Source organism: Canis aureus, chromosome 29 (assembly GCF_053574225.1).
Source record: "Canis aureus isolate CA01 chromosome 29, VMU_Caureus_v.1.0, whole genome shotgun sequence".
Classification (NCBI taxonomy): Eukaryota; Metazoa; Chordata; class Mammalia; order Carnivora; family Canidae; genus Canis; species Canis aureus.
The window spans coordinates 4,333,475-4,346,630 of NC_135639.1; the positions used below are offsets into that span (position 1 = coordinate 4,333,475).

At 48.6% G+C, this 13,156-nt stretch overlaps 1 protein-coding gene across 9 annotated transcripts in view; it reads right to left on the bottom strand.

Moving 5' to 3' along the window:
- Window positions 1-800: 800 nt before the first annotated feature.
- Window positions 801-13,156, bottom strand: part of PTPRE (protein tyrosine phosphatase receptor type E) — a 158,328-nt gene continuing 145,972 nt past the window's right edge. For all 9 annotated transcript variants that reach the window (XM_077877208.1, XM_077877209.1, XM_077877206.1 and 6 more), the window contains 4 exons: window positions 10,636-10,761; window positions 9,766-9,932; window positions 7,553-7,688; window positions 801-3,728 (listed from right to left, as the gene is read on the bottom strand). In XM_077877208.1, the coding sequence (XP_077733334.1) occupies window positions 3,654-3,728; window positions 7,553-7,688; window positions 9,766-9,932; window positions 10,636-10,761 (504 nt within the window). In that variant the 3' untranslated portion in view covers window positions 801-3,653. The remainder of the gene's footprint in view (window positions 3,729-7,552; window positions 7,689-9,765; window positions 9,933-10,635; window positions 10,762-13,156) is intronic.

Below are 13,156 nucleotides of genomic sequence, written 5' to 3' on the forward strand. Positions count from 1 at the left end.
CACTTTTCCGGTCCCTTGCCCCCACATCCTGCTGTACCTAAAGCTGATAAGGGACATGCAGACAGACCCATAAGGAACACCCAACAACGAAAGGGCCTGTAGGAGCAAAGGGCATTTCATAGCAGGTGATATTTGGGGGTGGGAGGGGCAGAGAGAGGGGAATAAAAGGTCATGAAAGCATCCATTTTAACAAATACAATAAGCCTCATAACATGTATTAAATAAATACAACAATAAGAAGCATATGTTTAAATTCCATGACAAGCCTGGAATATCTGAAAGAGGACGCTGGCGTGTGGGTCCAGGAAGGAGGTGCAGGTGGCAGGGGCGCAGAGAGAGATTTGGGAATGATCAGAGACATATGGATGTGCAAAAGGGAGGCTTAGCAGGGTTTCAGATCTGGGGAGGCCAAGCAATGTTGGAAGGCTTTTCTGATTCCACCCACCCGTGGACTTGAAGCATTTTGTCCTCCTCCTTGGGGACTCCGAGAAACCATGGCTCCGAGCACAGAGCCCAGTTTGGACTCTAATTGGAGCACAGGCTCCCAGAAGGGTGAGTTTTTACTCTGTGCTGCACACACAGCTCACGCCTTCTGAAGAGCACCGGGGAGCTGGGCCAACCCCATGGCCACCATGCCCGGTGTCCGGGCTGTTTCCATGCCAGGGCTAAGCTCTATTCTAGAAGTCCCAAATTAATGGTCTATATAAATCAGTGTCTACCTCCTAATGAATGTCTTGTCTAAAAGGACGTAAGGCACAGGAATGCAATGAAGAGACTTCGTGGAAGAAAGAGACACAGGCTGGAAGTCAAAGTAAAGATTTATCCTTGCATCAGAATGTTTTAGATCTTGCAATTTGCATATACAAAGAATTCAGCAACATTCACTGGCATTATAATCAGAGCAAGATCAAATTATAGATGTAATAAAAGAAAACATGATAGTTGAAACGGGAATACATACATATATTATAAAGACCGCACATAAATTAAACACAACTTAGTTAAACAAAAGTATCAGTAATCATACATTTTTTAAAAATAACATGGGCCATGTCTCCGAACGCTGAAACAGACATGTCAGGCTCATTTTAAAAAGTTTTTTAAAAACACATAAAAATACTTTTTAAAACACTGGTATGCATTCTTCATTCGTCTAGCACGAGGAGAGAAACAGTAAAGTGAGTCACACAGTGACCGTACAGCTTGTCGATCAGAACGGTAGGCTCCTAATCGCTATTTGGCATTTGAATGCAACCGCATGCAACATATGAAAACGTGAAGGGAAGTCGGCGTCGTCAGTGCCACCAGCGTGGCACTGCTTGTTATGTACAACGGACCTACTTTGACTGAGGGGGAAGAAGAGGTCAGCTTTCTGGGTGGCACAGTAGGGTAGCCGGTCCCCAAGCGCCCAAAGAGACTGTTGGGACGGAGGGCGCCCAGGACCTGGGGGTTCTGGGCAGAGGCCATGAGGCTACAAATCCTAGACCCTCAGAAAGGCAAGTGCCTCCAAGGGATAGTGGCTTCTGCTTTGTTTCCAGAACTGGAAGGGCCCCAGGGGGTCCCAGGATGCCTGCAGTAGCCACAGGGGACAGAAGAACATACAAATGGGGCGCATTCCCAGGGGCGCGTTCCCCTGAAAAGGTTGATCTTAATCACCATCCAAGAGATGCCCAGGTAGGCCACTGAAAGGCCTGACAGATTCTAATGAGGGCTCCTAGGATGGGCCCAAATCCATGGCCTGGACTTTGACTTTGACCCCTCAGACATAATACTAGTCACCCTCATCACAACTAGCGGGCTCGGTTTCTAGGGTTTGGTGCCGAATGAAAGCTTGGTTCTCCCTCTTCTCCTTCAGTCAAAGGAAGGCTTTAGACTTGGGATTTTAATCATGAAAACATATGGGACCAACCGGTGGTGCATCTTGCAAAGTCCCCTCCATTTTCTTCCTCGACCCCCACGCAGTCTCGTTGTACCGGGAAGGAGAGAGGGGTGCGTTCAGCAGTGCGTGTGCAGCCCAGGGATGTGGCCGGCGGCGGTGGCAGCGGTCACAACGTTGTGCTCGTGCCCTTCCAGCTGGCACCTCCTCTCGCCCAGGGGCTGGGGCTCAGAGGGGCAGCAGAGGCTTGACTACCGTGAGGCTGCTATCAGCACGGAACAAGCCCTGGGCTTGCATTGTGCACAAGGAATGGACACAGGATGAGCAGTGCAATAGGAGGATGCAGTCACTTCTCGTGGAAATGGCAAATAAGGCCTTTCTATTTCTTTTAAAAAGCAAAGAAAAAAAAACAAATGTACCCCAAATGCACGTGTTAAACACTTTTAGTAAGTTAGAACAGGTGTCTTTTTTTAAATATATATATATATATTGTGCTCATCTGCTACCTAATGGCCATAGAAAGATCACTGTCACAAATTAAACTTTTCTACATTCATCCTTCCTCCCTTTCCTTTTTGCCCCACAAATCAATCCTGTCTGGCAGTGAGATCGTTATTACCCAGTGTCAGAGATCTCAGTAGTATTTCTATTCAAAAATAAGTTAGCTTTTAGACATAAGGAGTTCTCTCTCTTTTTCTTTCATTTAAATATTGAGGACTGGGACTTTAAAAAAAACTGTATAAATCTAGATTTTTAAGACTTTTCTTACAAACAATCTTAGCTTTTATAAGATTTTTTTTTTTTTTAATACCAAAATGCTTCTCAGAAAGTTTAAAGCGTAACTGCTTGTGGTCATCTCCCCAAGCGTGTGCTCCTTGCAGCTGTGAGAGCCAGGTGTTTGGCTTTATCAGAAGTTAGGAACCGGGAGTGGTTTGTGTTGAGCCTCTAGGATCGCTCAGGACCAGCCGGGCGGCGGTGGCAGAGTGGGAGGCGAGGGTGACAAATGCCATTGGTTGCATTCTCAGAAGACAGCAGGTGGCTACCTGGGAGCACAGCCCAGTAACGGGTTTTGTATCCTCACGGCCATGGGCGAACCGCGCCACCAGCACTGCGTCTCCCCTCCTCCAGCCGGGACAGCGCGGACCTGACCTTGAGTAAACGCGTGTTTAAGTGTCACTCTACAGCCACCAACTACGCCGATTGTGTTTTAGACCTGGATTCAGGCTGTAAAGTCTGTGATCTTAAAAATGTAAAAATAAGCCACATGAGAGGAGATGGAGGATTTCACAGAATTCCCTCTTTACAGTGCATCTTCGTGAACATTTCCCCTTCCACAAAATGCCTCTGCTCAGGGCTGTAAAATCAGCGTCAGGAAAAGAGAATTTTTAACTGATTTTTGAGTCCTCGACCGCTTTAACAGCGGGCTCTGTGTTTACTCTTCTGCGTAAGCACACGTTGCATATTAAGATTTTTAACATTTAGAGGCGCTGGATGTGTGAAATCAAAGGCTATGATGGACCTAACGCAAAAATTAAAATATTTACTGATATTAGCAGAAATATATTTTACGGGATATTATTTGACCTTAATACATTATTCCAGTTTTTAAAAGGGGTATTTAAGATTTAATGACTTTAGAGCAGGTGGCCTTTAAAGCATAACAAAATATATACAAAGAAATTAGGACGGGTATTAATGTCAACTATGAAATAAATTAACATGATCTTTATAAAATATACTGACCATTAAATTAAAAAATATTTTAAGGCAGGAATTTTCATTTGAAATTAGCATAATCAGAAAATATATCAATAAAATCTTGTACCACTTTGTAGCAGAATTCATACTGTTCCTGGAAAAAAAAACAAGAATATGTTAAAATGATATATATATATATATTTTTAATCCCATTAATTTAATTAAGAGAAACATTTTAAAAGAAGACATAAAACAATCTGACAGGTTACTCAATTTACTTTCTGTGCCCAGAAACATTTCCAAATATAGCTGGATTTTTGTTGCTGTTTTTAAGATTTGCTTATTTATTTATTGTAGAGAGAAAGAGATCCCACGACCCTGAGATCACGACCTGAGCCAAAACCATAAGTCGGGCACTCGACTGGGCCACCCCGGTGCCCCTAAAGCTATTTTTGAAATGAAAATGGGGAAAAGCCAGAATTTTGGGCTTCAGATAAGCCACATAGGAAAAAAGTAATCCATGAAAGTTAAAAAGGATGAAACTCCAGGCTACGTTTACTTTAAAAAGGGGACATTGTTTTATATAAATTTTACTAAAATTCAGAAGACTGTTGCCTTCTATCTGTCTAAGGTCCTTAACTCATTAAAACGCTGCTGCAGATCATTTGACTCTTGCCTCCCCGCGGCTCCTGGAGGGGGAAGGCGGGGAGCCTGGGTGGTGGGTGGATGGAGGTCCAGCCGCGCGGGCCTGTCCTGTCCGCCAATGATGGGCACGCCACAAGGAGACACGTTAAGAGACAGAGCCAATGGCAGCTGTCAGAGATTTTGGAAAACTGTGTGCATGATGATCCACAAGCAGATGGGGAGCGGACCCCGAAGGTCTGAGTAACAACAGACGGCAGCCAACCTGCCTCTCGAGTAAAAGGGTCTGGTCACTGGCGGATCCTGGAACTTTGTTGGCTGAGTGATGCATGGCAGTTGGGCCCTAGTATGAGGGGCCTGGGGCACAGGGGAGACCAAGTGTGGCCTCCCACCCTTCCCATCTTCTCTCCCAACACAGTGGGTTCGGCCTCTTCTCTAAATACACGTTGAACAAGAGCCTAAAGGCTTCTGGGTGGACAGACGGCAAACACTGGCCTGCCTGGGCCTTCCAGCATCTCAGTCAGTCTGGGCAGCAGAGGATGGGGCTTGTCTTTCCAGAGAAAGGAAAGATGGACAGAAGGTGGTCTTGAGACCACAGGGAAGTCACCGGGGGAGCCAGGAAGGGACTGCAGGGTCCTCACTACTGGCTGCTAAGATCCCCACCTGGTCATTGATCAGGACCTTGATCCTTCTGGGGCAAGATCCCCAGAAGGAAAACAAGTGAATTTTTGGAGGGAAGTTTTAATAAATATATAGACTCTCTTTAGAGAAGCAAACATCTTCACGACACTCATGAGGTATCATATAGGCAAAGAGCTTTTGACTTGACTTCTCCACGTTCTTCTATTTTGAAGGTTCCTTCAGCTACACATCGAAGGTGGCTCCAATCAGGGAGGAAGTGGAGATGCCATTAATCACTCTGTTTTAGCAGCAAACACAAGAGCTGGGACCCAGCCCTGCTGTGTCTTGAGTATGAATCACTGGTGGCCAGTGATCAGTGGCGTGTATTTTGGCGATTTATTGGGATTGACACGGGCCACACCTCAGGTCACAGACATTTCTGATCAAGGCACAAACATTCCAGAAAATGTTTCTGGGCAACAACAAACTTTTAGCCTTGGAGTGCCGGTTGCCCTAAAGCCTATCCCAGGAGCCTTGCAGCATGGCCAGCAACTAGGGACTGGTTTGTGAGCTGGGGCGGCCACCTGCAGGGTAACTAGTGTGCATGTCAGCAAGCACCTCCTTATCTTGTTACCTTCTCACACCCTGTGCTCTCTTCCAAAATATCCCTGCCAAATGCTAGGTCTCTGCATAGAGGGTCGCAGGTGAGCCCTCCGATGCCGATGGCAGGCAGGCCAGGGGTGGATCTCACTATGACACTTTAGACCCTGGGCAGGTGACCTAACCTCCCACATGCAGGTGACAACAGAAGGTCCCTTGTAAGAGTAGGCACAGGGATACGGTGAGGGCAAGATAAGAACAATGCGTGTCAGGCACCTGGTTCCTTGGCATGTGACACCAGACATCATGATGCTTAAATGGTTAACTCTCCTCCATTTATTTCCTGAATCACCAAGTAAGTGGAGCCCTGATGATGCAGAAAGCTAGATGCTGACTTTCAAAGTCAGGTTATAAATGCTCCGTTACAAAGTGCCACCAGACCAGATTGTACAGAGCCGAGCGAGAGGACACCCACAGGCAGCTTCCCAGGGAGGGGTGCGGGAGAGGTGGCAGTGGGCCAGAGGAGAGCTGAGTCAGGAGGGCGCTCGGATGGAGAGGCTCTTGGAGATAGGACACGTTGGCCAGACCAGATGAATTTGTGAGAGCCGAGGCCCCTTAAAAAGCAAGGAAGTGTTTGTATGCTGAGCCGGACAAGAGATGCTCTTTGCTCCAGGGGCTGGGGCCTCCCTGGGCCAGACACCCGTGGGCCCCTGGCGGACACACACAAGCAGATGTGCGTGTCAACGACGGGCAGGTGCCATCACCCCGTTTCCCACAGATAAGGAACTGAAGTCCAGAAAGTGGAAGGAGCTTGTTCAAGTCTGCAGAACAAGGACGGGGGCCAGCCATCAATTTGGGGTGGCAGCCCAAAGACCAAGCATCAGAGGAATGCCATGGCTGGGCTTTTATACTTAACTGGGGGCTAGGCAGCACCGAAGCCACTCCCTCTGCCTGCGGGAGCCTGTCGTGGACTGAAAAACAGTCAGCAAAGAAACTGCAAGAGTCTGGCTCAGAATTAAAAATGGCTATTTTCGGGAGGGCATTCCTATTATTATTATTTTGATCTAGAAAATCTTCCATGGAGGGGTCCACCTGTGTTTTTTCCATGCCCAAAGTCATTCAAGTTTGTGATGCCCCTAGGAGGTATCAGCTCTCAGGAGGCAGGCATCACTTTTAGAAAGACCTCTCTAGCATCTTCCAGGGCTTTAGCAAGAAAGATAGTCTGCACTGGGAACCAGGGCTCTAAGGAGCGTGGAGGAGGCCTCACGCCCTTTCCTTTTTGCTCTCAGGTGTCCACCACAGTCGTGGGCCGGCCCCAAGAGGGGCATGTGGGTCCAGAGGTGTGGGGAGCTGGCGAGTACCCTGTTTCCTTTACTCATGGTGGCTCTCAAACCCGTCTTCACTTTGGGACCCCCTGGGAAGGCTTTGAATATGCTGCTGCCCGCCCTGGCAACGGGGGAATGTGAACACCCTCCCAGTCAGACTAGTGTGTCGTCAGGGTGAGAACTGCTCCCGCACAGCCTGGACGGGAGGAGGCGAACCCCGCTCTCTGCTCTGGGGATTCTAGTGGTCGGGCTTCCCCTGCAACAGGAAGGGAAGGTTGTGGAAGGCCTCTCCTGCCGCCTTCTATGCCTGCTGAGTCGGGATGCTCTGAGCTTGCAGAGCGAGTGGACAGGGAGGGCAGATCTCAAAATAGGAAGCCTGGAGAAAGTGCTGTGCTCTAACCACTTTTGAAATTGCACCTACAGGGGTAGAACAGTTGCCAAGTTTGGCGAGGAAGCATGTCTTCTGCACACCAGAAAGTGTGTGTATTGGTCACAGAATGAAAGAGAATGGGAGAGTCACTTGACACAGACAGCTAGTCATCAGTGTATCTTCCAAGGGGTCTTACAGTCTAAAGTCACGAGTGCACCCCTCCCCCGTGTCCTGCCCAGGGGACAGTCCCCAGCCAGGAAGGAAGCGGATCCATTCGGTGTCCCTGCAAAGAGTGCCACGAGCCTGTGCCCTTGGGAAGCTCCCCCCGGCCCCACACCCTCGAGCTCCTTTCATGAGACAGACACCAAATGCAACAGGAGACAGTTCTTCCGCAAACATCCTCCTCACCGCGTTTCTTACCAGGGTTTGCACCATATGTGGTCTCTGAAGTCGCAAACTCTTCACAGCTTGGAATACGTCTAAAAGGCCCTCGGCTTTGACTCGTTCCAAAATGTTGCTGAGTGCTATGAAGGTACCTGTTCGCCCGGCTCCAGCACTGCAGAGGAAAAGTGCTTCATGCAGACAACCAGACTCGCCCCGGGGGGCATGAGAAAGGGACAGGCCGCAGCCCATCCCTACACATCGGCCCAGAAGCCATCATCACCCAAAGTGATCAAAGCTTGGATTTCTAACGATCACCTATGTTGAGCAAGAGTCAGCAAATGTGAAATTCCTAAAACCCTTGCCCAATCGCAGCGGACAGGTCTCTCTTGGGTTGGATCAAGATCCGTGACATGCTTTCAAGCTAGTGCAACCATTTCCTTCCTTCCTTGTGTAGATCGGTGGTTCTCAGGGTGGGGTCCTCGGGACCAGCAGCATCCGCATGGCCTGGGAACTTGTCAGAAATGCAAACCCTCCTGGTTCAGGCTTAGGGAGAGATCATCTCTGTCTAGACTCTCCTTCTGTGCTAGGGACCACCTTCTGAGAGGTGCTGGTTCATAAGGTGTGATATTAGGACAGAAGGCGGTCGCCGCCAGGAAAGGTTAGATAAGGGACACTTTCCAGCATGAAGATCTGGCTCTACTCCCTGTAAGAGGACCATTTTTCTTGATAAACAGGATAAACCCTACAGAGAGCCAAGCGACCAGTCTGGCTTCTTCCAGAGAGCCCTCAGGGCCCAGAGCCCCGTGTGTGAGCTGATTCTAAGGCTCCTGTCCTATTTCAATGACCTGTCCCCACGTCTGCCCTTGTAGGATCTTGTTCACCTTTGCATTCCTGGTCCTAAACTCAGTCTGGGCCCATGGAAGGAGAACATGAAGGAACTCATTTCTAGTTTATTATAAATGAAGGACAAACATTATATGGTCTCATTCATTTGGGGAATATAAAAAATAGTGAAAGGGAATAAAAGGGAAAGGAGAAAAAAATGAGTGGGAAATATCAGAGAGGGAGACAGAACATGAGAGACTCCTAACTCTGGGAAACAAACTAGGGGTGGTAGAAAGGGAGGTGGGTGGGGGGTGGAGGTGACTGGGTGACGGGCACTGAGGGGGGCACTTGATGGGATGAGCACTGGGTCTTATTCTATATGTTGGCAAATTGAACACCAATTAAAAATAAATTTATTAAAAGATAAATAAATAAAAATAAATGACGCCTACGGAGGACCCAAAACAGGCGTGTGCTCCACCTGCAGGCCAGGCCAGAAGTGCACCCCGGTCCCAGGCAAAGAGTTCCAAACCCTCCAAGTTAAGCTCAGGCTCTGGTGGCTGCAAGAGGTGGGTGGGGTGGGAGCAAATGGCCATCACCCAAAAGTGGAAGCCACGTGTGGAAAAAGAAATGGAAGTGCAACTTTAGACGCAAATAAGCACCCCAGAAAATGAAAATACCCCCTAACTCCTGTTAGGAAGAGCTTTGTCGTGGTGGCCCAGGTCCCCTGCTGGCATGGGACAGGACTGGCATCACCAGAACTGGGTCGGTGCAGGACGGCGAGCTGGCACCTCTTTAGATTTGGTCAGATTCACCTTTCCCCCTTGTAATGCTGCTTATCAAGGTCCTTGGTGGGGATGCCCAGCTGTCTCCATGCACTCCCCCGAGCACATCCCTCCTGTGGCCTCCCTTGCACCTGACTTGGGAGCTGGGCTGAGAAGCTTGGGGCCAGGGTGGGGCTGCAGGCCTTTGGTAGCCATCCCAGCCTGGACATCCTCGAGTTGGCTCCAGAAAATCCACCTGCGTGAGGATGTGCTGTAGCACTGACTCGATTCCTCAAGCCCAGCGGAGGACAGAACAGGGAGGGGTGGGCACATCAGCCGGAGCCAGAACCGTCTTTCATGGTGAAGACAAGCAGTTGAAGTTCGGGAATGGGTTTGTCTGAGTCGTGCTTGGCAGGTTTTTGGATGACTGCAAAAGCTCAAGGAAATGTGGGTTTGAGTCATCTCCTGGCTCCTCCCCCCACAACGCGTCCTGCATGTATATAAGAGGGTGACCTTTACGTGGTTATGTAAAGCCATCTGTGTAAGGGAAAGTTGACAACACAGTCTAGGGAAATCACGCTGCTGGGAGCAGGAAGGGGGGGGCGTGCAGTCTGGAGGTGCCCCACCAGGAGGGGGCGCCCCGGGCCCAGGGCTGCTCACCTGCAGTGCACCGTGATGGGGTGGTTGCCCGTCTGTTGCTGCTGCTTCTGCACGGCCGCGATGAGGTCGATCATGCCTTTGCCCTCGGCTGGAATCCCGATCTCGGGCCAGCCGTGGAAGTGGAACTGGCGTACCACTCGGGTCTGCTCCTCCTGGCGGGCCAGGGGCTGCGGGCAGGAAAGGGCATCTCGGTGCCGCCCGGTCACAGGAACAGGCCCCAGGCCCACTCACCCTCCCAGGGACTTGGACCAAGGCTTGGGGTCCTCCTGGGGCCTGTCCTCACCTGGCTGGCCTTAGGGGCCTGACCAGGCTCTCTGTAGGCCATGCGCACCCTAGAGCGGAAGGCTAGCAGGACTTCCCTCTGAGAGGGAGCAGGATTTCCAGAGGATGGCCCTGGGACCCCCCAGCTGGGGCCTGCCAGGCACTTTTACGGGACTCTCGGCAGCTTGCGAGAACAAGATCGTCTCTTTCTTCAGAAGCCAGGACCCCTCATGTCCCAGAGGCTCTGAAAAAGCCTGGAGAGGCCTCTGGGGCTTCATCCACACACTTTATTCCTCCTGCCCCGGCCCCCGCCACTTCTCCTGAGTGAGGTGTTGGCGGCCGTTGATGGCCTCTTGGAGTTGGTCGCTCTGTCCCCCCATCCCTGTGCTCCAGCAAGGGGGCAGGCGACCGTGGAGGTCCGAATGTTCCAGGAGGTCTGCCCCTTGATAACACAGCTTCCTACCCTCCTGCCCCCCCGACAGCTGATGCTAACGGACCAATTAGAAAAGGCTGAAGGAGCAAGACATTCTGGTAGGATGGCAAGCAGCCCCTGAGGGGTGCCGTAGGGCCTTCTGTCCCTGAGAGCCTAAAGCGCTCTGGCAACAATACCTGATTGAAAGTGACCAGGAAGTCCCGTATGCTGATGGCTTCGGAAAGTGTATCGCTTTTTATTTCGATTGTTATATCGCCGTGAGTCACTGAGCCCTCCGTTGGCCAATACTGGTAGCATTTATCCTTGAGGGATAAAATACAATTTTAAGTCTCATAGGAAATAACTTGCTGTTATCAGTTTGATGCTACGATGCAGAATTGCTCCTCAAACCACTTAGCATACTTGATCTGACCAAATAAATCCCATACGGATACAAATATGAATGCCCATTGATACTTGTTGACCAAAGGAATCCAGAAACTGAGACACATGTATTTGGAACTCTGATACAGGACAGTAGTGACATGATGCAAGGAAGAAATCTCCCTATTAAATCAATGGAGCTGGAAAAATTGGTTTTCCATATAGGAAAAGGGCTGGGTCCCTGACTCACACCCTACCAGGGCTGAGAGGAATGGTCCAGCACTCCTGGGGTTGGGCAGTGCACAACCTGCCCTCCCATATAATGGTAGCTTTGAATTTTCATAAAAGTAAACCCAGAATGGGTTAAGACTTAAAGTCAAAAATGAAACTGTGAAAGCCTTACAAGAAAATGTCTTTTCATTTTGGGGTGGAAGAAGGGCTCAGTAAACAAGGCCTCAAAAGAGCTAACCACCCACAACACAAAGATTGTGACATCAGATTCTAACACAATGAACTTCATCAACAAACCTCATCGAGGGAGTGAAAAGACATGCTGTGCCAAGATATTTGCAGTTCCTGAAACCAACGAAGGCTTAGTATAAAGAATACGCAAAGAATTCTTGTAAGTCAACACGAAAAGAACAAACAACTCACTAGCAAAATGGGGGAAAGCATGACCAGGTGCCTCGCATGGAGGAAACGTGCCATCTATAAATATAGGAAGTGACGCTCGACCTCATAGGCATCAGAGGGATGCCAAGCAGAGCCAAGAAGGGATGATACATATGCACGCCTAGTCACTCAGCAAACATGAGGGTCCCTAATGATACTAGGGACATCAGGGAAGGATCTCTCTCCTACACAGCCCGTGTCCACTTTGGAAAACATAACCACTTTGCAAAGCAGTTAGGAACTATCTCGTAACTTAAATTGCCACACGCTCTCCAACACGGCATTTTGTTTCTTTGGAGAACTTTCTATTCATGTGCAGGAGGATGTACCAGTAGTACCATTTTTAAGATAATAAAGTGGAATCAACCCCATGCCAGGAGAAGGGATGCATAAACGGATGCAGGATGTACATAGCGTGTGCAGTGGCACAAAATGAAACACTGATGAATGAACCGCAGCTCTACGCATCAATGTAGAAAAGCATCAAAAGCATCATTCTGAGTGGAGAAAGCAAGTCCCAGAAGAATATATACTGTAATGACACCCTTTATATAAGGTTCAAAAGCAAGCAGAATGGAATAGTAGTTTTTATATCCAATAGTAGCGCATTGGATATAAAAAGATTTCTCAAGAAGCAAAGAACACAGCCTCTAGGACGGCTTTAAAAAAGACCAGCAGTAGTAAGTGTTGGTAGAGAAACTGGAACCCTTGTACGCTGCTGGTGGGAATGTCAAATTGGGCAGCTGCTTTGGAAGGAGGTCTGGCGGTTCTTCAAAATGCCCGGCTATATGAGTGTGCAAGCCAGAGCTCTGGTATGGCCCAGCAATTCCACCCCTAGGTGTCGACCCAAGAGAAATGAAAACACACAGCCATATAAGAACTCGAACGTGGATGTTTCCACCATAACTCCTAATAGCTCAAGAGTGGAAACAAACCCAATATCCATCAACTGGTGAACGGTAAACAAAACGTGGTACATCCGTACAGGGGGAATATTCATTGTCAAGAAAAAAAAAAAAAGAACCTATTCTTGATACAACATGGTTAAAATCTGAAAGCATTAAGCTAAGTGCAAGAACTGGATCACAAAAGGCATGTATGATCTCATTGACATGAAAGATCCAGAATAGGCACATCCATAGAGTCAGAAAGTAGATTAGTGGTCGCAGAAGCTGAAGGAGGAAGGGCTGGGGACTGGTGGCTATTTGTGGGTATGGGGTTTCTTTTAGGGGTGATGGAAATGATCTGGAGTTAAATAGTGGTGATGTTGCGCAACTCTGCACATGTATTAAAATTCACTGACTTATACCCTTTAAAAAGGTGAATTGAATGGATTGTGAATTGTATCTCAATATGCTGTTTTTTAAAAAAAGCAAAGACGTCAAAAACACAGGTCCAGGGTAGTGGTTGTATCTTGGGAGAGCACCCGGATAGATGTACGTTACTGGCAAAAGTTTGGTTTTTCAGCTGGATAGTGGGTTCATGAGTACCTACTACGTTGTTAAATAAATACAGTCCAGAAAGGCCCTGGATGGATCTCTGGGGACAGGGAAAGACTTGACTCATTCAGTTCAACCAGGACAGCATCCATAAGGTCCACCTATCAATGCCTGTGTCCTTATGTCTTGAAGAAAGTAAGTAAATGTCGCTCTGCTCAATAGA